The 23,012-nt window shown below is 41.1% G+C and overlaps 2 protein-coding genes and 1 pseudogene across 4 annotated transcripts; 2 read left to right on the top strand and 1 right to left on the bottom strand.

Annotated features, from left to right (window-relative positions):
- Window positions 1-1,039: 1,039 nt before the first annotated feature.
- Window positions 1,040-1,424, top strand: LOC122067696 (fatty alcohol:caffeoyl-CoA acyltransferase-like; the record flags this gene model as incomplete). The annotated part of the gene is made up of 1 exon (XM_042631540.1): window positions 1,040-1,424. A coding segment is annotated over one exon (385 nt), but the record flags the coding sequence as incomplete, so codon positions are not given.
- Window positions 1,425-7,892: 6,468 nt separating this feature from the next.
- Window positions 7,893-11,655, top strand: LOC122067695 (probable glutathione peroxidase 2). Of its 3 annotated transcripts, XM_042631539.1 has the most exons (6): window positions 7,893-8,438; window positions 8,794-8,870; window positions 9,907-9,968; window positions 10,900-11,018; window positions 11,191-11,358; window positions 11,451-11,655. In XM_042631539.1, exons 1-6 carry the CDS (start codon window positions 8,295-8,297, stop codon window positions 11,598-11,600), a joined length of 720 nt encoding a protein of 239 aa, XP_042487473.1. In that variant the 5' UTR covers window positions 7,893-8,294; the 3' UTR covers window positions 11,601-11,655. The 3 variants fall into 3 exon arrangements, 1 of the variants encoding a protein (XP_042487473.1); XR_006136815.1 differs by adding an exon at window positions 8,611-8,661 and having other exon boundaries at window positions 8,298-8,438; window positions 9,907-11,358; XR_006136816.1 differs by lacking the exon at window positions 9,907-9,968 and adding an exon at window positions 8,611-8,661 and having other exon boundaries at window positions 8,298-8,438; window positions 10,900-11,358.
- A 967-nt stretch (window positions 11,656-12,622) lies between these two features.
- On the bottom strand, window positions 12,623-21,021 carry LOC122067697 (annotated as a pseudogene).
- Window positions 21,022-23,012: the final 1,991 nt, after the last annotated feature.

Below are 23,012 nucleotides of genomic sequence, written 5' to 3' on the forward strand. Positions count from 1 at the left end.
GGAAACCAAAGTAAATGTACAAGGAAATCAAAGTAAATTTACCTCCTTTTCATCTATTAGGGAGCACAATAACAACAAACAGAGCAATCAAAATTAACAAAACTGAAGTGTAAAGCAAGGGGTAAGATAGAAGTTGTACCTAGATTGCTTTCTCACCCACAACCACTGTAACGTCACCGCTGGCAGAGGTGAGACTAGAGAGAGAGGGATTGAGGGGTTAGAGCAGAATTGAGCCGTGAGGAGAGAGAGAGAGAGAGAGAGAGAGAGAGAGGGAAGAGGAGAAAGAGGGGCGGTTTTAGTCTAGAGGAGAGACGTGAGAGAGAGGGGCTCAAGGTAGAGGAGAGACGTGAGAGAGGGAGACTTTGTTTTCTTTTCTTTTTCTTTTTCTTTTTTTTTTTCAAGAGAAAGAGACTTGGAATTTCACTAAAAATGGATTAATTTTTTTTTTTTAAATTAAATTAGATTCACGAGGTTTTGAGAGAGAGAAATACTATAGAAGCAGGTTTGTGCGGGAAAAGGAAGCCGGGAAAACCAAAAGCATAAGTAAATTAAAAAACCTTTCCTGCATCTAAAATTCCTAAATGATTTTGGTGTTAGTTGGCGACGGGAATAAAATTGCAATTGCCTAAAATCAATGACTGGCTATGGTAGTGATTTTACCGTTGCCAAATATAAATGGTTATATTTTGTGACGGCATAATTTCTATCATTGTTATAAATCAAATTATTTTTGATTGAGCATAGGATATGAGGCAACGGTAAAAAATTTACCGTTGTCTACGATATTATTTCACTACGGTATTAAAAAATTCCGTCGCCTTAAATAATTTTTTGTAACATTTAAATTTAACACATCATTATAAAATGATGTTGCTACGGTATTTTTATTTTCGTTGCTGAAATTTTGTTTTGGTGACGAGTATTATTTTACAATCGCCATAAATGTATTAGGCTACACTATCCATTTTAAGGTCACTATATATTATATTTGGCAACGGTAGTATTTTTTTACCATCGCCATAAATGTGTTTTCTTGTAGTGTAGCCGCATATGCCAGGGTGACCATCAGGGAACTAGAAGTGGCTTCAATTGCCCGCGTAGTGGAGCTGGTCTCAGAGAGAGCCACAAGAATGAGTGATGAGTACATTAAATCTGCTATTGATTGTGGAGAATTGAGTAAGAGGGTCCCATATAGTGATATCCTCATATCATCATGGTGGAAATTAGGGTTCTCTAACGCGAACTACCCTTGGGGAAGACCCAAGTACAATTGTCCTGTGGTCCACCACAGGAAGAACATTATAGTGTTCTTCCCAGACATTGAGGGGCCTACCAGTGGTGATGGGGTGAACATTTTAGTGGATTTTCCATTGAAGGAAATGGAGAAGTTCCAAGCCCTCTTCAATAAATCCCCTGTTGCATAACCTCTCTCTCTCTCTCTCTCTCTCTCTCTTATGTCTAAGAGATATAGATAAAGATTTATTGTCATCGATCTTTAGTTCTTCTGATTACATATCTCTGCTGTGACGTTTGTTTTCCTCTTTTATATGGATTTATTGAGGATTTATCTTAGTTTGGGTCTTCCTCTTGGTTACAAGTCTATTATTGTGATACCCTACTTTTAAAACCCGGTTTAATTGTACGGTTGACCCGGTTTAACCATGCAGGACCCGAACCAGAGAGGGTTAAGGCGGGTTCCTTATGGACCATGATGGCAAGGGTGACTTTGAACACAGGTTGGCCAGACAAGTTCGAGTCAGTGCCAGAGGAGACGGATGTACCCAAGCTGTGCACATATGCATATCATAAGGTCATGTATGGGTAATGCTGGTATGTAGCCATATCCTAAAGTGTATAAGTATAATATACCTTATGCCGAGAGTCGAATTCCATCAAAATCCCACTTGTTGGCTAAGTTTTGACCCTCAGGTGGGCGGTCACAGGCGGGCGCATCCGCCCACCTGAGTGACCCACCCATGTGGTTACTAGATATTTTAAAGTATAAATAGCATTTATTGTGTTCCTCCTTTTCTCATTTATTACATTAAAGGGGTTGGTGAGAAGAGTAAAGAGGAGAGAGAAAAGAAGGGAAGAAAAGAGAACGAAGAAGAAGAAAGGGGAAGAAAGAGGAGGAAGGAATGACTTTGAGCGATGCCAAGGTTTGATCTTCCTATTCCGACGCCGGAAGAGTGATCCCCTACACGAGATCTACGATTGAAGGTGAGCAAAGGCTATGCTTCTTAAATTTCACCAAACCCAAGTGAAACCCTTGATTTGGGTAGAGCTCCTTGAGATCTTGTAAATCCCACTTGAGATGATGAATCTAAGGTTTAATAGATGGTCTATGTGTTGATTTTGAAGGATTTGAAGAAGTGTTTACAAGATTTGAGAAGTATTGGTGATTTCTTGAGCTAAGAAGTGATTTTGGGGTTTTGAAAGAGTTCTTGAGCAAAGAAGGTAAGATGGTTTTTCAATCCTTAAATCTAACTTAGATCTAGGTTAGAATCATCTTATAAGACCTTAGATATGTGGAAAATGTGATTGAAAAAGCCCCATTTGGTTTCCCCAAGGTTGAAAAAAGTTTCAAGGAAGAAGGTAAATTTTTGCCCCCTCAGGTGGGTGAGGACCGATAGGCCGACTAGCCCGCCTGAGGGCACCCGCCTGAGAGGGCAGACCCTCAATTCCCATCGGTGGGTGAGAATCGGCGGGCCGATCGGCCCGCCTGAGAGGGCAGGCCCCTCGATTTCCACCGGTGGGCTGACTTGCCCGCCTGAGAAGATCGACGGGTCAGCCTGCCCACCTGAGAAGACAGGTGGGCTGTCCGGCCCACCCATGGGGGCCCCAACATGTTTTTTGTGTCCGAATGGACCCAAAACGGACGGGCAACCTTCTTTTATGGTTTTAAACATGATTTAACCATCAAATCTTGTTAGTTTTAACCCCAAGGTGGTGAAATACTAACCCCATTCACTTATGATAGGTTCACTAGAAACTTACGTTTCTCGAGCCGGATCTCACCCGTACAGGGCGTGAGTCTTTGTACACAACAGGTAAGTGGGCAGAGGACGTTTGACTTTATTTTAGGGCTTGTTTTGCATCATTCAATTGTATCTAGACTAGCCATGTCATCATGCAAATTATGTGTAGATTAGTCATCCTCATATGATTATGATATGTGTGTTGTGTTTTACATTCTCAATGCTGAATGATTGATGTGCTTATGTGATGAATGGTTGGATCACTGTGCATGATGCATTATTAGACTAGACGCCGCAGTCGACTTGGAAACGAGTGCATTGGTGGCCCATGGAATGGGACGCAGTGATACTATGCAATCGTACTATGTCATATAGGAGCATGCGGTTTAGGATTATCATTTTCCCGTACTACGAACCTTCCCAACAGGGGTTGGGGTGTTGGATTATCACTTAGGGGGAAGTAGTGGTCGTGATTATCGGGTCACTGTGGCGGTTAGACATACGCCCGACTGGTCATTAGGACAGTCGGTAACCTCAGTGGCATATTCAAGAGGGCCAATCGTACTGCTTTTAAATTGCTGAAGTCAACACCTTTACTTTTCTGTCATTTACTTTTATGTTGAGAGCCGGTGGTCGACATGCTTTACTTTTCTGAGTACTCACGGTGGGCCTTCTCCGACAACCCTATGGGCGTATCGCGGGATGGAGTTCGTTGCTCGTACCCGGGGCATACTCGCACTGTAGTTGTAGTAGCATAAAACCAAAGACTTAGTAATGTTGTTTAGGTGGATAAGATTTACAATGAATTGCATAGCATATAGTGCATATGGATGTGATTGTTGTGTGGTCCTTCTTTTCATTTACTGAGCTAGTGAGCTCATCCCTCGTGTGCACCTCTTTTAGATGATTTTGCAGGTCACCCGCCTACAGATCAGGGGTCGAGCCCCACAATTGAGTTTCCCGATGAGGATTGGTGGGTCCCCGAGGAGTATGGGCATGATGCTGATTGCACGTGCGAGGGTTGTGCTGTGGGACCGCAGTATTGACGTCGTACATGATTTTACCTTTTGATTCTTTTGATGATCCCCTTTTTGTGTACTTGATACGTAAATTATTATTTTTGTGTGTAAATATCATGCCTGCGGGCCCACATGTACTTAGTTATACACTACAATTTGGGTAGCAAGTATGTTGGAGATATTTACAGGTAAATTAAGTCTTCCGCTGAACTTTTGAACGTTTATCTTAGATGTGGGTATGCTGTGGTGGATACTGTATCAGATGATCCTGACAGGTTTGGGTTAACCGGAGTTAACTCGATCACCGGTCCAGTTCTGTGTGAACAGGGTGTGATAATTATGCTATGTAAATATCTGAACTTTCTAACAAAAAAAAATAAAGGGAAATTTACTATCACGCCCTTACACTGGACCTATATATATATTAAAACTCCTCTATCTTTTACTTTTTTTCTATTTTGATTTTTACATCTCTTTCTTCCCTACTTTTTTTAAATACCCAGATTACCCCTCATTTTCATCTGTAATATATTACATTTTTTTTCAAATTGACTGGTTCAAACCTATACCAGTGAAGAGTACAGAGGAATTTAATTGGATGACCTATGCCTGGAAGATTGGTTACTCAATCTTATGTTATTTTTTCTAATTATTATCCCTTTTTTGGCCATTTGAATTGGTTTGAGGGATCTAGTCTCAAATGAGATTTTGGGAGATAATGCTTCATTCTCCCATTAGATCTCTGGAGTTCTCTATTTTGGATTGGATAAACGTTTTCCATTGGGATGCATGATCGTCTGATTCATGTTTTTCGGTGCCTGATTTGATCATCTAATATGGTGTTTATCATAAGATTTTCGTGACTAAATAATCGCATGGGATGTTATTCTGACAACACATGACATTGCCTGTACAGTTTCGGGTCTTCCCTTTAATTTGAGGTGGAGGTGGGAGCTCAAAGTACTGTTGTGGATCTTTCGTTTATTGGATCTGGTGGGTCTTCTCGCTCCATTTCTGCTTTTTGTTTTAGTAGAGATTTAGAATGCCTCTTACTTATCTGTATTTTGAATTGCGGGCACCATGCTCTCTTGCACTTCCTCATCTTCTTTTATTTTTATTTTGTTTTTGTCCTTTTTTGGTGGGCAAGGAGATCATTAAACCAGAGGAACTCAAAGTTTGAACCAGTCAATTTGAAAAAAGTGTAATAGGTTGCAGGTGAAAAGGAGGGGTAATTTGGATATTTAAAAAGAGCAGGGGAGAGAAAGAGATGTAAAAATAAAAAAGCAGAGGAATATGAAAAAAAAAAAAAGGAAGAATTTTAATAAATATAGGCCAAGTGTAGGGAAGTGATAGTAAATCCCCCAAAAATAAATATTTGAACTTATGTGGGCTGAGCTTTCTCTTGTTATAGTGCCAGAGGCCCATTTCATATTCAATAAACATATTAGATACTGCATCTTCGACTGGGCCTAAAAGTTTGCAGACTAAGTTGTACATTATTGCCTAAGCTAGACCTGATTTTAACTAGCTGACATCCCTAATTTACCAAGTCTTATCCTAAAAACTTGGGCTTTTGACCGCCATATTGACAACGGAATCCGTTCTGCTCTGCCCCTCATTGGTTGGGTATAATATTCTAATACCTGCTCACCCTAGCAGCATTTTCCCTTCTTCATTCAACAATTTTATTTCAATTAAGTTCAATTGCGTGAACTACCTTCTGTGGCGTTAGCAACTCATACCGTTGCTCAAAAGCTATGATGTTTATAGCCTTATCAATGGCTCCTTCATCTGCCACCTGCCACACTTGCAGGCTCTGCTGCTACAATCGAAGACTCTTCTGCTGCTATTGTTTTGAATCTAGCATACCAAGCCTGGGTTTGCCAAGACCAGTTGCTCATGTGCTAACAACACCTGTGTAGCGCAGTTGGTGAGTTGTGGTGCGTAAAATGCCCATGCTCACGAGGAGATCTTGAGTTCGAGTCTCCTGACTGTTATCTACTTCTTCTCCCTACCTATCAAAAAAAAAAAAAAAAAATTGCTCATGTGCTAGCTAATTGCCTCTCTTATGGAGGCTATCCACACTCAAAATCAAGACCATAATGGATCAATTATCTGTTGCTAGTCAATTGTTTTCTTATGAAGACCTTTGCCTCCATATATTGAATGGGTTGGGACTGAATATGCATCTTTTGTAACCTCCATCTCAACTCGTGATGTTCCCGTCACCTACCAAGACCTTTGAGGTATTGCTGTTAACCTAAGAGATCCGTCTTAAGGACAATAGTTGAATGTTGATACCTCCTCTCCTAGCGCCAACTTCACCATGCCACCACTGATGACTCTCGTGGTATAAAATCTTGTGGTCATTGACACTGGAATACATGAGGCCGTTATAATGGCCGAGGTAGAAATAACCGCAATGGTGGCTGAAATTCATATGGTCGCCACTCTAAAAATTAGGATTATTCTTCTCTTGGCCAATATCATCAGCATCCTAATGCCCATTGCTAGATCTGCAATGGCATGGGGCAGTCCACCCTTGATTGCCGCCAACGCTATAATCATGCTTATTATAATGGATGCATTGCTGCTCCTACGGCCAATTATGTTGCCTACCTATCTCATCCAAATGAAAGTAAAGTCTGGCTCTCAGATTTTGGCTCAACAAACCATATCACGACCAATTTGGACAACATGCATATCTCTTACGCGTACTCTGGCCTGATCAAGTTTAAATAGGCAACAGCATAGGTTTGTGCATCCATAATACTTGTACCTCTTACATTTCTAATTCGAATTTTAAATAAGGAAAAGGACAAGAATACTAGCAGGATACTTAGGTATTAGGTATACTAGCGAATATTGATCGTCAAATTATGGTAGCTGAATCTATGCCTTCTATTTAATCTATTATAATACAATACAAATACAACCCTTCCATACTTTATACATACTATGACTTGACATGTCGACTTTACCAAAAAAAAAAACTGACATGTGAGCCTCCACTGACTCTCTCTCTCTCCCTCTCTCTCTTCATCATAGCCAGAGCAACAGATGAGCAACGGAGCCCCTTCATCCCTTTCTCTAGTCATCTACAACTTGGATTGCCTCTGTTGCTGCCGTTCAAAGAAAACATCACTGATTCCGGTTGTTGCCGTTCAAAAAAAACTTTAATTTTCTGTTTAGACTTTGGATTTTTATTTTCTTTTTTTAATTCTCTGAAGTGATTTTGGTTCTTTGTCCTAAATTCGTTCGAATCAATAATAAGGCTTGAGAAGGTAGGTAATGGATTTTGATATTAGTTTATCAATCGATCTCTAGTATTCCCGCTAGATCTGAAGCAAAGGTTTCCCTTTTTTTTTTAGAAACTCTCTAAGTCGAGGGTTCTCAATAGGTTTTCTCTCTTAGATCTCAATCTCAGTGGGAGTTCTGATTTCAGAAAAACACATGAATCAGCTTCACTTCTGGTTTCAGATGAAGGTTCATAGCGGGAGTTCTGTTTCAGATGAAGGTTAACAGGGGGAGCTCTTGTTTCAGCACAATGTTCTTAATGGGAGTTTCTGATTTGAGAAGAAAACAAGATCAGATTCAAAATACTGTTGAGATCACTTTCCAAATTAAATCTACAACTGAAATTGAAAGTGATATTGCAAGGAGTGCTCTTTTTTATAGAGTATGTATTTTAATTTCCCAACACCAAGTATAGTATCTGTCAGGGTTTACTAGTGTATTTTAGCAGACTCAGGTCACTCTCCCCTATAAAGTTATATGCAAATCCAATGGTTGGAATTAAATTAATTAAATTCAACGGTTCTCAACTTGCTAGCATACCTGATATCTTGCTAGCATTCTTATCCCTCTCCAAAAAAAAAAAAAAAAAAAAGAAAAAGAAAGAGGGGAGTAGAGTAGAGGTAACTAGGTAAGGTAAAAGTTCAGTTTTGGGGGAATCAGAAACAAAGCTTAAGATGGAGAATTATCAGGAAATATAGAATAAGAATAGGGGAGTTATAGTAATTTCTCCAACTATATAATTCTGGGATATGGTTGACTTCTGACAGTCTGGAAAAATGGCGTTCACACTTTACAGTTCACCGTCACTTGATCCACAATTCCACATGTTCTCTTGTTGGGCAATTTCTGATTAGCTGAACAAAATTAAGGCCTTTCAAACCCTAATTATAATATTGTAATGGCAGACCTAATCTTGTAAGGATCTTCAATAAATTATTTCTTACTCTAATAGGTTCAATAGATTTAAGGGGTTTCCTCGATTGGTTTGTGGAGTCTATATATGCATAGATCCACTATTTGGTCGTCTGTTCTCATCTTTGGTGTTGCTTACTTCTTCTTCTTCTTCTTCTATCGGAGCCCATCTGATTCTCTTCAGAACACGGCAGAAGAAATTCCCAAATCCATTTGCGATTTCACTATCGAGGTATATGGCTTCCTATACTAATTTAGCTTCAGTTGTATTTTTTTGGATTTTCCGGTTTGGTTGGTCTTGGTTACAGCATCTGGTTTTCCTCTAAATGGAGATGTTGAGATTAAGCTTCTATATTTTATTTCTGCTTTGTAGTCTGTTTATACAAGATTTACTGCCTGTACAGACATGGGTCAACTGGTTTTCTTTTGAATCATGTTTCTCTCTCTCTCCATAGGTGATTGATTGCTTTTTGGTTTCTTCTACTACTTTGTTTACAGTTTCAATTGAAGCCTGCCTTTTCTTGCTTATATTTTTTTTGTCTGTTTTTCCTGTTTCCCTTATAATTGGTACTTGAACTTCAATGCAGGATATCCATGGCAATGATGTCAGCATGAGCTCTTACAAGGGAAAGGTTCTTATGATAGTCAATGTTGATTCAAAGTGGTATTTTGTTAATCCAACGACAACAAATACTTGATTTAGCTATCATATAATATCTAATTCTTCTCCTTGGGGAAGTCTTCAAATTTCTGTATTTTCTCAATTGAATATATGTAACTGTTATGCTAGCTAAATATTACTTGGATGGAATTATCTCAGAAGCCTCTCTCTACAGTTTAAATTTATCTGAGCTGATGAGTGTATTCCTGCTTTAGATGATTCAAATGATTGCAGATTTTATCCTCTGATCCTTGATTGTTAAGAATGATGAAATTATACTGAGACTATGTGGTTCCAACTGTCATTTAATTATAGCTGTAGCTATGTCTTCGGCTGAGGCATTAAGACAAGCATTGAAGATGCTTCGGTTCTACTTACATCCACCCCCGCTTTGCATAATTTACAAGCTTTAATGACATAATTAAGTTTTCTAGCATTTAAAATGAAAATTTAGTACCCTAAAACATGTCCAGCCATGATCTATTATCCATTTGAGACTCCAGACATGTTTGTTGAAGGGCTTACTCAGTTTTTGTTGAACTCAGAACACTTGATTTACTAGTTCAAAATCCTTGCTCAATTATTATGCAGTATAGGGCCAGAAAAGAAACAAAGTCTTGCATGCTTTCTGAACCATATGATTCTGGTCAAGTTTTTTCATCAATAAAGAATTGATTTTTGACTGACTTAAGATATCCTGTTAAGTCTGATGATTCGAAGTATGCTACTTGAAAATTTGAATTTTGATTAAAAAAATTATGGAAAATTGATGACCACACTGACACTGTCAGTATAATGCGCCTTCTCATGCTCTCTGCTTCCTAACATGTGGGGCCCCTGTATACGAACCATGCAATGCCCCTTCCCATGCTTCCATTGACTTGGAGTCGGAGATTCCATCCCACGCCGTCGACCCCCTGCCCTTTTTTATTTTGACGGTCCTCCTTGCTCAGACTTGTTTCTTCTTGTTGAATCATTGGGAGTCTTACGTATATTAAATCACTGCTTCTTATTAGGTTGCTTGTTTCTGTATTTGTAGTGGTCTAACTCATGCAAACTACCAGGAACTGAACATTTTGTATGAAAAGTACAAGAACCAAGGTCTGCTTACCAATCTGCCTTATTTATTTGTTTGTTTTTTAAAATTAGTTAGTGAGTAGTCACATTGTTTATCATCATTCTGGTAGGCTTTGAGATCCTAGCATTTCCCTGCAACCAGTTCGCTGGTCAAGAACCTGGAAGTAATGATGAGATCAAGGAAGTTGCCTGCACAATGTTCAAAGCTGAATTCCCCATCTTTGATTAGGTATTTTAGATGAATGAAACAACAACAGAGTTGTAGTTCTCATATAAGCTTGGGTCTGAACTGCGTTAACCTTTTTTATCTTTTGTTTTTTGTTTGGCGATTGTCATGATTTAGCTTCACCATTGATGATGACGAATGACTTGATAACTAAATTAAGACAACTGTTCCCACGGCTACCTTGTCTAGGGGCATGAAAGGAACTACTTCCTAAATCACTCATCGAATGGCAGAAAGATTCTTATGTTCCTTTAATTTGTAAACATATTTGGATTAACATCAGAGTCCTTATTTAAATCATACACAAAGTTTAGAAATATGAGATTCTTATCTCAGTTTGAGGATTCTTGGTCATCACACTAAGACCTTGGTTTGTTGAAATTCTTGAGGCTTAGGAATTTTTCCAAGTTATATTTAAGAGTGGAAGAAAGTTTTTTCCCTGTTCCAATATCCCTGGGTGTTTTATTTCTGCAATTACTTCATGAAATATAGATACTATTGAAAAAAGTTAATGAAGTGCAGGACAGGACAGGAACTTCCTTCTTGTGCTGTGTATATGGTGGACTTGGAGGGAACTATCCAGGATCCACCACTTGATGCTTTCCCACCCACAGATTTTCTAGGCTAAGATACTGCTTTATTTGATAAGAAGTAACCCATATAACCACATATCGTTCAGCATGTCAATTTCTGAGTTCGAGTTGTTAACTGATGTAATTGATCTCTTAGGTGAAAGGACTTTACTCCCTCTCAAGAAGATTTTTATGAGTAGCACAGGCATGGTGGACAGTTTCTTTCTGTCAACTTCCCTCGCTTCTGCAAGTATTGTCGGGAAGAGAAATACAATGGAAGTTTGATCTATCTCTATACTATGTGAAGAACCCCAAACCTCACTTTGATTTGGAATGTTCTTAATTTATGTCTTCCGGATATTTTAGGTTGAGGTGAATGGTAAGAATAATTCCTAGACCTCAATTTGAATTGACATTGTTCTTAATTTATGTATTCTGACTTTATTAGGTTGAGGTGAATGGTAAGAATACAGCCCCAATCTACAAGCTCCTAAAATCACAGAAAGGTGGGATATTTGAGGATAGCATTAAGTGGAACTTCACGAAGTTTCTTGTAGACAAAAATGGAAAGGTTGTGGAGAGATATGCCCCCACCACATCTCCACTTAAGATCGAGGTTTCAAAAAATTCTGCTTCTGCTAATATCATTTTCTTCATAAGGAAATATATGTTTCATCTAATTGCTCTATGACCCTGTTTCATTTGCAGAAAGACATCCAAAATCTATTGGGAATTTTGCAAGTTCAACTGAGGCACAACACATTGTCCAGAAATATTTGTATGTTACTTCCAAAAAAAAAACATGTTTCTTATGGATCTCTCTCTCTCTCTCATTTGTTGTTTAGAAGGATTCTGTGACATGTTACTAGGCATTAATAAATCAAATAAGTTTTCGTGGCTTTGTTGTCTGCTATCTCTAGAGGTGCTAAAAGTACTAGTAACTTACAAAGAGAACATTTCTGCTTATGGTGAAATTTGTACTGAAATTTTCCATATAAACAAGGTTGAGGCTTCTCAACAGGTCACATATCACATGGAAAATACGTTTTGCTCCTGTGTTCAAATTAATGCCCACAAAGGTGTGGATGCCATCTAAATGGTTAGTCTCATCACACTAGTTCTACATATATTCTTTATAGTAACTTGTCATATTTTCCAAAGAAATTATCAAAACATGGATCAGGGAAGTTACAACAGAAGGAAGGATACTTTCCCACATCAGATGGGAGACCATCCCTTATTGAAGGTGGATTAGTATCTGATTGAGAGTTATGGTCAGATATACCACATTTTGAGACCTATACTAAAGGCACAAAGAACCAAGACTCAAATCCAATCTTAAAATGGATCATATTTAATTCCAGATCATTCAGATTTCAGGTTCAGGTTCGGGGTATGGATGGAATCGAGAGGGAAAGAAAGAGTCTGGTTTCAAAGGCTTTATCAGCTTTGTAATCATGGATCATCAACATATCCGTAAGGCCCTGTTTGTTTAGAGGGGAATTTGGGGTGCGATTGTATGACACATGGATCCCACATATTGGTGGGGTGAATGATAAGAATGAAAAAGTTGTAGAAAAGTGTAACTTTCCGCCCCATGCTTGTTTGATTGGCTTGAAAAGTTGAACTTTCTCACCCCATGGTATGTTTGGATATCAAAATTTGTGATTGATGGGAAAGTTGTTAAATTACAATATAATTACAAGAACACCATTACTTCCATAGGCCTTCAAATATTTATCAATAACGTCCCCCCATCAACACCTACTAGTGTGACCTTTATTTTTTATTTTTTTACAGTAAGATGTGGGGCCCACCAATATTAATTATTTGGATAAGTAAAAAATTATTCTAATTATTCCACAAAAAAATATTCGAATTTAACCAAAAATCCTAATGCACACCAAACAAGAAACAAACTAATTTAAATCTAAGACACCCTGATTGAAACAAATTGAGATTAATATATATATATATATATATACATATTTATACTACAATAGAGACTTGGATTCCCAACTTGCCAACCTCTCTTTAGAGCATAAAAAGGCCAATTCTAGTCATGAGCAAGTAATTGGTCCCGTATTTGATAGGATTACCAATTGGAACACCATGCATAAGCTTGGTTGCTACCAAGATCACAGGGATCCCAAAATTCTCAGCTATTGTACAAAAAATAACTAGTAGAACTTTCAAAATGGAGAGCATGAAGTGTGTCCATAATGTCCAGAAGTTTGAGAATATTACATTACTAGTTGTAAGAAACCATTAAAAATGTACATCCCACTCAAACATTCCATTCTTAAACTATGAAATAGAAAGAAGTTCTTCGACCTAGAGTCAGAGCTCTAATTTCATAGTTTTAAACAAATATATACTTTAAAGAGTTCAAAAAAAGGCAAAAACACGACATCCATAAATCTGAAAAGCCCTTCTACCCATTGGGGTCTTGTGAATGCCAATGCCTCCAGAGAAAGTCTGCCCTGTGTGAGACATCATAAGACATAAATATATTAGCTTGCACTGAATTTGCACTAAAGTATTCAAAAGACCTACTAATCATGACACCAGAACTAATCCAACATCAAAACAAAAAATATATTTGTGACCCCAAACAAGAGAAACAAATAAATGAAAGAAAAAAGAAGGGTAACCATCCAACTAGTGAAGCAAAGCTCATTGTCAAGGATAAATTTTCATTTTAGATGTTTCTTTGGACCGAGATATGCCCATATGTTGCCCATATCCTTAAAGATCTAGAACTTGAGGATTTCCTATGCTTTCTGGCTATGCTCTAATCACATGCTATCAAAGGATAAAAAATTGAAGTTGCAGATCTTGGAGAAGAAGCTTTGTTGCAAGGCTTATGACAATCATCAACAGGGTCTGGGGGTGAATAAAAAATATTCCAAGGCCTATGAGAATCATCAACAAACCTAGTTTGCCACAATGTCTCTAAATAAGGAAAATACATTATTATTCAAGAAAACAATTCCATCTATCAAACTAATAGGAGTCAACTAAAAAAATTTCTTTCACAACCATTTTGAAACAATTCAGCAGGTGGACAAAGTATTTAGCATTCCCACTAGGAAATTCCATATTTAGAGAGAGCAGCATCTCAAAGGTGCAATTGAAATCTTTGAGCATAATACATTCTGTTGTTGTACAACTTTGAGGAAACTAAACAAGCAGGAATTTCCAAAATTGTTTTTAGAAAGGAGGAATTTTCCATTAGATTAGTGATATATACCTACCATGAAGGTCATTAGCAACTCACACAAGCAGGTATCTGAAAAAATGAGCGCTTTTTTGCATTGAGTAATCCTGGTCACAATCAATAACAGTAAGGTGCAACAACTTTCAGTCCCCCTGTCGCTCAAGACCACACCCATAAATATATGGATTCTTCCTCTCCTCCTAATCCCGCAACCTTCTCCTGCTCCTCTTTTCCAATTCCATGGAGCGTAGCAGTAATGTTTGGTGTGGCCACTAGCAACATGATTTTTATGGGCTAACTTAAGGATCGAAATTGGTCAACTTTTGCCTCCTAAAAGTCGGCTCTCTTTATAAATAAAACCATATAGAGATCTCACCATAAATAAAATCATAGAGGTGAAATCCTGTATTAGACTCAGACAAGAGATCAAATCCTAACTAATCAAGCTGACCTGGCATAGCCAAACCTAGGTACTCAAATTTAGGTCTATTTGGTATAGATCTTAACCTGAATGCAGTACTTGAGACTTGGAGGGCAATAAAAACCATAGATTTGAACTCAAATAATAGTTGCGAAGAAGTGACATTTTTATGTTGAGCACCCATGGTTCCGTAACCCATAAAATTCTATTTGGTAAATTCATATTGTAAAAGAGGACCGTAAAATGGTTTGAAACCCAATGTCACACCCCACTTCCAGTAGACCCAACTTACTATTAGGAATACTGGTGGTGTGAGTAAGACACATACCTGTCTTACGAATCTACCAAGATCTCTGATCATAGTACCTTAACATTTCACAATCTCACATCATAAACCAACCAAAAACAGCGGAATCAGAGTATAATAGCGGAATCATCAATAAAATGGGAAAATGTCTAATGATAAAATAATATCCATAACCGAGTTATTCTATTCACAAATATTCAAGACTTATACATATCAAATTTCAAAATATACTATCCACAGACCTGTATCAAAATAACAAAAATACATTGAACACTTCATGGTGCCACGTAAGCATAGCAATCACAACCACAGTCCTGACCATGCTCCTCCGCTTCTGGCATCCATCAATCGCTCACTCCATACTCGGGTCCGTAGGAAAGAGTGTCACTGGCCATAGACACGACCGTACCTGCATCATCATCTAAAAAGGGGTGTATATATGGGGTGAGCTTTCCATCTCGCTCAGTGAGGGGTGGGGTTCATACACATCCAAGCATAGCATTCATATAAGTAATTATGATGCATGATTACAGAAATTAAACACATAGTCCATGATGCTAATGATGCAATTCATTTATTTTATTATCCACCTAATAATACAACTAAGTTTAGTAAATGCTACTATGGCACATTAGGCTGAATCCCTTGTCTTGGAACCGCCATCGACTATGCAGGGATACAAACCCTAGTCATGAATAGAATCCTGCCGGTCCCCGTATGCAACCATGGATCACCCAACAAACCCTTGATAACCCCTTCCTGAATGTCATAGCACCAGTACCAATCATCGGCTATGCCTGACAAGTTCCCGCCTCGAGCAACAATCACATCGTACTGTGGGTGTGACATTCCGGAAAGGCACATCGAACATACCACAATGGGTTATCCAACACCTTAACCCCTGTTGGCAAGGGTTCGTAGCATAGGGAGTGATACCTAACCACAAATATTCTACATGCCTTCATAGTGATACAGTTAGTATGAATTACACGATACCGGTAACACATCGGCCACAAAGTGTAACCCGTGACCATTTACCTAATCTAACATGCATATAACAGTTGAGTATGGATTATGCAACATCGATACCAATCGTCAGCCACGAAGAGTATCCATTTCCAAATATAGTCCTAGAGCACACGTTACCGGTAACACATCGGCCACAAAGTATAATCCACGACTACAACTAACTCTAATGCACATAATCAATGCATGATTGCAACAGACATACGAAAATCATGGTACCAGTACCACCTTGGCCACACTGAATTCCGTCTCATACATACCACAAACATGTGGCGATCACGGTACCGGTACCACCTCGGCCACATTGGATCCCACCATACATCTCCATAACAATTCATATCATATCATAAAATGTGACATGTGAACAATATAATTAAACATGTAATTCTACACATGTGAGCAATTCTAAATAATAAACATTCTCAAAATAAAAGCAATCCATCCCTCACCTTGTTTATACTCGTGTGTGTTAGGGTTTAAGTACGGCCACTGATCGATCAACTCAATTCTGACCTCGAGGCTTGTGTGCATCACTGTTATAGAGACAAATGCAATGGAACGTCTATACATGTCAGGAACATCAGGAAAGGCCCACATGAGCCACCCCCAAAGAGTACAGACAAAGTCCCCTAGTGACAGTAATGTCACCGGAAACACCCACCGAAAATAAGGAATATCCACTGGAAATATCAGTCCTATTTCTGGTGGAACTGGTAGAGAGCTCCTAAGGCTCGGGCAATCACCAGAAACAGCTCCAGTGCTTCCGGTGGCTTGTTTTCGATGGCAATACAATAACTGTCCACACGAATTAGGTTTCCAGCTCGGGCCTGATTGCTTGAATTTATTCCATGGAGCTTGTAGGGGAAGTTCCTTGCATCATTCTAAGCTAATAAAATCCCGATTCCACCAAGTCATTTGGGAGATACGTCGATCGAATGATTGAAACCCTAGTTGGTCATTTGGCCAATCTTATTGCCAGCGCTCACTGGACTCGATTTGAGCTTGGCAATGGCACCGGGGACATGAAATACGCATTCCCCAAGATCAACATGGTTTGAGCACCAAGATTCCATCCAAACCTAGCTTAACCTAGGTCAAAATGAAGAGAGAGAGTAGTAGAAGAGATTATACTTACCTCCGGTAGAGATTCTGACAACTAAGCGGAAGTTGGCACCAAGGCAAGCCCTTCCCCCCTTCTTCCTCTTCTTCTTCTTCCTTCCTCTCCTCTTTCTCTTTCTCTCCTCTCCTACATTGAGCATGAGTGAGAAATGAGGAAATAAATCCTCATTTCCACTTATATGGTAAAATAGACCTTCGGGTCTATTTGGTTGTACCCTATTTGGTTCGAACAAGTTAATCTGAATTCCGGAGCACGAGGACCCGACTACTTAGGTACGTAAAGTGCTCACGTCATGAAGAAGATGTGGAGGATTATCTGGGATCATCAAGGTCTATCCACAATGTGGGTGGTGGGACCCACGAGCATCAGAACCCAACCAGCAACCTGATTGGTCACCGAAAATAGCCCACCAGACTTAGGCCTAGGCTATTTTCGTGGCTTGACTGCTTGTTGTCCTCCAATTGGTCTCGCATAGGTAGTTACCCTCGACCGTGCTCATGATCTTCCGATAATTTTTTATACTTTTCAAGATTCAAGTGTGAGGTGTCATGTAATACCCTACTTTTTTTAAACCCGGTCTGATTAAGCGGTTGAACTGGTTTAACCATGTAGGAACCGAGCCAGAGGAAATCAGAGCAGGTTCCTTATGGGCTATGATGGCACGGGTGACCTTAAACACCGACTGGCCTGACAAGTCCGAGCCAGTGCCAGAAGAGACGGGAGTGCCCAAACCGTGTACGTGCACCTACCATAAGGCTATGTACGGATAAAACAGGTATTATATCCATATTTTAAGGTATATACGTATGCTACATCGTATGCTTGGGGTAGGGTTCGCGCCAAGGTCCAAACCCAGCCAAAATCCCAAGTCTTGGCTCTCAGGTGGGTAAGACAGGTGGGTGCACCCACCTGAGTGACCCACCCAAGTGCACTATTCACTTATTAGGAATTATATATAAAGCTTTATGATTTTCTCTTCTTTCCATTTATTACCCCCGTACGTTGGTGAGAAAAGTAAAGAGGAGAGAGAAAAGAAAGGGAAGAAGAAAGGAAGAGAAGGAAGAGTGAGAAAGAGGGATTTCAGCGGCGCTGAAGCTCGATCTTCCCATTCCAGTGCCGGGGGAGTGATCTTCAACTCTAGATCTACAGTTGGAGGTAAGAAAGTTGGGTTTTGTGAACATTCACCATACCAAAGCTTTAAAACCCTTGATTCGAGTATGGTTTCTTGAGATCTTGTAAATCTCCTTTGAAATGATGAATCTAAGGTGTAATAAATGATCTATGTGTTGATCTTGAAGGATTTGTAGAGATATTGACAAGGTGGAAAGAACATTGTGGGTTTGAAGTGATTTGGAGGGTTTGAAGTCGTTCTTGAGCAAAGAAGGTAAGATGGTTTTCCCTCAGTTGAATCTAACCTAGATCTAGGTTAGAACCATCCTATAGGACCTTGAAGGTGTGAAGAATGGGTGGGGAAAAGCACCATTTGATTCCCCAAAGAATGGAGAAAATGGGGAAGAAACAGTGTCTTTTCCGCCAAGACCGGTGGGTACAACCGGTGGGCTCCTACCCGCCTGTGGGTACCCACCTGAGAAGGCAGGGGGCCTTCGGGCCCAACCGGCGGGTACCACCGGCGGGTACAACCGGCCGGCACCTACCCACCGGTCCTAGCAAGGGGGTCCCTGGCCCAACCGGCGGGTACTACCGGCGGGCCCCTACCCGCCGGTCCCAACCGGTGGGTAAGACCGGTGGGTAGACAGCCCACCTGTCTGACCCACCCGTGTGGCCCCGAAGGTGATCCTTATGTCCGATCGAACCCAAATCGGACGTGTGACCTTCTTTTGACGTTCTAAACACGATTTTGACATCGGATTTCATTAATTTTGATTCTAAAATGGTGAAGTACTAACCCCACTCAATTATGTTAGGTTCACCAAATCCTACCCGATTCGCTCCGGATCTCACCCGTACCGAACGGGAATCCTTGTACGCTACAGGTAAGTGGAGAGAGGACGTTGGCCTTGTTTCAAGGCATTTGTTTGGCATTCATATAACTATATCTAATCTAGTCATGTCATCATGAATATGCTATATAGGTTAGTCATTCCACTCATTGATGTGCATATATGCTATGTTTACTTTTCAAATGCCAATTGAATGAGATGTTTATATGTTGAATGTGGACATCATGGTGCATAATGCATTGATAGACTAGATGCCGTAGTCGGCTTGGAAACGAATGCATTGGTGGCCCGTGGAATGGGACACGGAGGCACTATGCAGTCGTACTATTGTCATATAGGAGCATGCGGTATTAGGATTCTCACCATCCCGTGCTACGACCCTTCCCAACAGGGGTTAAGGTGTTGGGTTGCCATTTGGGGGGAAGCAGGGGTCGCGGTTGTCGGACACTGTGGCGGTTAGGCATTACGCCCGGCGAGTCATGTAGGACAGTCGGCAACCCCGGTGGTACATTCAAGAGGGCCAATCGTACTGCTTTTAAATTGCTGGAGTCAGCACTGTCATTTCATTTATTTACATTTCTGTTGAGAGCCGGTGGACGGCATTGTCTTTACTTTCCCGAGTACTCACGGTGGGCCTTCTCCAACAGCCCTATGGGCGTATCGCGGGAGGGAGTTCGCGGCTCGTACCCGGAGTATACGCGCATGGTGGTTGTAGTAGCACTTAAACCAAAGACTTAGTAATGTTGATTAGGTGGATGTGAATTAAAATGAATTGCATGGCATGTAGTGCATATGATGTGTTGTGATGTGTGGATTGTTGTGTGTGGTCCACCTCTCTACTTACTGGGCTAGTGAGCTCATTCCATGTGTACACCCCCTTTTTAGATGATTTTGCAGGTCAAATATCTGAGGAGCATGGGGTGGGTCCCACAGTCGAGTTTCCTGAAGAGGACTGGTGGACCCCTGAGGAGTTTGAGCACGGCGTAGACTGCGCATGTGAGAGCTGTGCTGCGGGATAGCAGTTCTGAGGCCGAGCTGAGCTCCACCTTGGAGGCCGTGCTGAGCTCCACTACCGAGGCCGAGCTGAGCTCTTCCATATGATGCCGAGCTGGGCACAACCCTTGATGCTGAGCTGAGCTCCAGCCTTGATACCGAGCCGAGCTGTGTACTCTGATGTTTTTGATGATTTCCTGTATATACATGATATTTGAACTTTATTCTTTTTGTGTATATATCATGCCTTCGGGCCCAAATGTATATAATTATTTTATCACCATTTGGGTATCAAGTATATGGGAATCATCACAGGTAAAACTTAGTCTTCCGCTGATCTGATGAATTGATGTTAGTGTGTGTATGCTGTGGTGGAATACAGTATCTGATGATCCTGGCAGGTTTGAGTTAACCGGTGTTAACTCGGTCACCACTCCGGTTCAGGGTGAACGGGGTGTGACAATACCTGTCTGGGTCCTTGTATATATGTGGCAGATGATTGGAAAAAGCTGGTGATGTGGCAACAATGTGGCCCTTGGGTATGTCATATTCTTTCCCCTCTCGAGTCATCACACTGAAGTCAGTATGAGAGCTACGAAGCAGCAGTATCAGAGGAGGATGCAGCCTCAGGGCTTCCTTGATGCACCTATACAGGACATCCATCTCAGACAGGATGTCGTGATCAATCTTGTTCCCATGCTGCGTCATCAGTCTCTTCTGTTCATCCAACACAGCGGAGAGGGATTTGTCATGACAAAAGAGATAAGCCCCAGTCCAGGTGGAAGTGATGGAACTGGTGTGCTGTCCAGCAAAAAGGGCAGCAATGAGGAGCCCAGTGACCTCAGTCTGTTGTTGGGCATCCGTCTTTGTACTTAGAATCAATGAAGCTCTGCAGCATATCATTCTCTGAATTGCCAGCACATTTCCTAGAAGCTATGATGTTTGTGAAAATCTCTGCAAGCTTCTTACGGGCACGATCACGGCGGCGGTGAGCTGGAATGGGTAGGTATGGGAACATGACACTGATTGGGAGCATACCATTGTCAAGGTCATGGAAGAGTGTAGACACATCATCAAAGAGTTTATCACGAACTTCACAACCCAGAAGGCATCTACTTGCTGTCAAGATAATTAGATGCTCTAGTTCATATTTAAGGTCCACCTCACCAGAGTCTCCCCATTTTGAAAAGTAGTCCTGCCCATTTTGAGACCAGTTAACTCTCAAAAACATGTCATTGTTAAAACATTACTTCATTGGCAAAGGGCTGACACATTTGATGTATTATGCACACATATAGCATTTAAGAAATAATTATCAAGTTGGGATTTTTGGAGCAAAATCATAACTAAACTATTCCCATCATATCAAAGTTTTTAGATACAAGTGGAGAGAGAGAAACTTACTTTTATCCAAGCATTAGTATTAATGCCAAGAGTGATACAATAGGAGGATCAGGACCCATTGATGGGCAGCCCATGTACAAGAGAACTAAAATAGGGCTAAGGAAAGCTCCAAGAGGTACCATTAAATCAAATGGATAAAACCCCCCCCCAAGCCCCTTGAGGTCTGATTGCCTCTAAATGTCCGACCACCAGCCAGTGGGTTCTCCCACCAGAAATCCATCCCCCCCCCCTCTTCTGAACCCCTTCCTTGGAACTCCCTCTTCCATTCCTCAACCCACTGTTCCAGCGACTGCTTCTCTCTTCACTTCATCCCCCCTTTCGCCATTGGAAACCAGAGAGTCGGTCACTGTCCTTCTGGCCTCCTCTCCACTGAGATAGCCAAATGGAAGCACTGCCTAGTTGGCTACTTCTTGGGTAGCAGACCCCCTTTCCCTATCATCAAATCATCCCTCTCCAAGCAACAGCGACCAAAAGGCTCCCTTGACACTTAACTTTTTGACACTGGCATCTTTCTCTTCAATTTCTCCCTTGAGGAAGATAAAATCAAAGTCCTTGAATCTGGTTTGTGGCAAGTTGGGAAAAAGCCCATATTCCTTTGACAATGGAACCAATTCTCCAAGCTCCACAAAATTGATCTCCAAACCATCCAACCCTCCCCAATCTCCCTCTGTATTTCTGGTGTGCCCAAGGCTTAAGCATCATCAGTTCCATCATAGGCACTCCCCTGTTCCGACACTAGAACCAGAAAAAAAAAGACAGGCTCTCTTTTGCCCGCATTTGCATCAAGGCATCTGCTGAGACCACCCCTCCTTTCATGGTCACTGTTCTGGATGACAAAAGTCATGCCCTTCACCAACGTGTCTGCTTATGACTAGTTACCCCTGCACTGCTTTATATTCAAAATGCTTGGCCACCAAACCGACAAAGCTCCCAAAATCATGAGAAGGATGTCCCCATGGTCTCTGGAATAGATCCCACTTCTGCTGCTACCCTAGAAGAGGCCTTGTTACTGCTCCTAAGGCAACTCTCCCTCCTGGTTCCTCCATTTACCCCCCCTTTGCTTCCCAGGGGTTGCATCCTCCTCTCGGAACCTCAGCCGAGGCCATCAAGAACTCCCACCAGTCTCTAGGCATATTATTCAGGCCATGACCACCTCTCGAGCTTCTCTTGCTGGCGATAACTCTTCTTTTGGACTGTTGGTCCTTCATTCTCTCTCTGTTAGTCGAAATCCTTTCGAGGTATTGGGATCCACCCACACTAGGATGGAAGACCCCTCCCCTGCTGCCTCCCTTCGCTTGAGGGCAGATTAATTGAGGGCTGGCATGCCTGTCTCGTCATCCTCTCCATCCGCCGCTCAACCAGCTCCATCAACCCCTGTACCCCTCCCCATCTGTCCCTGCCGCCTCTTCTTCTCCTTCATTGGATGTTTTCTCCACTTCACTCACAAACCCTATTTCAACCTCCTCTGCTGCTTTTCAACCCTCTACTCCAACCTTCCTCCCAATTTACCCCTCCCTACCTTGAGGCCCATCCTCTCCACCTCCTCTTTGGCCCAACATCAACCTATCTCCTTACACTCTCCCTACGCCCTGGGCCAGACCACTCGAAATCATCCTCGATTCCTCCTCTTCTCTAGGCCCACATACTCCTTTATCTCTCAGCCCACCAACACTCATCCTATCCATATTTCTCACCCTGATATCCGACACCTCCACCAGCCCCCTCCCTCAGGTTCCTTTAAACCCGCCCCTCCCCCCCCTCGGATTTCTATCAACCCAACTACCCTTTCCAGCATAGCTGCTCCTTCGCCCATCATTG

This window comes from Macadamia integrifolia, unplaced genomic scaffold (genome assembly GCF_013358625.1).
Source record: "Macadamia integrifolia cultivar HAES 741 unplaced genomic scaffold, SCU_Mint_v3 scaffold3063, whole genome shotgun sequence".
NCBI lineage: Eukaryota > Viridiplantae > Streptophyta > Magnoliopsida > Proteales > Proteaceae > Macadamia > Macadamia integrifolia.

Coding starts and splice junctions, on each gene's coding strand:
- LOC122067695 (XM_042631539.1), top strand. CDS start 8,295: ATGCATAGATCCACTATTTGGTCGTCTGTTCTCATCTTTGGTGTTGCT. Junction 8,871..9,906: donor GTCAATGTTGATTCAAAGTG/GTATTTTGTTAA, acceptor CTGTATTTGTAG/TGGTCTAACTCATGCAAACT. Junction 9,969..10,899: donor TGAAAAGTACAAGAACCAAG/GTCTGCTTACCA, acceptor TTGATCTCTTAG/GTGAAAGGACTTTACTCCCT.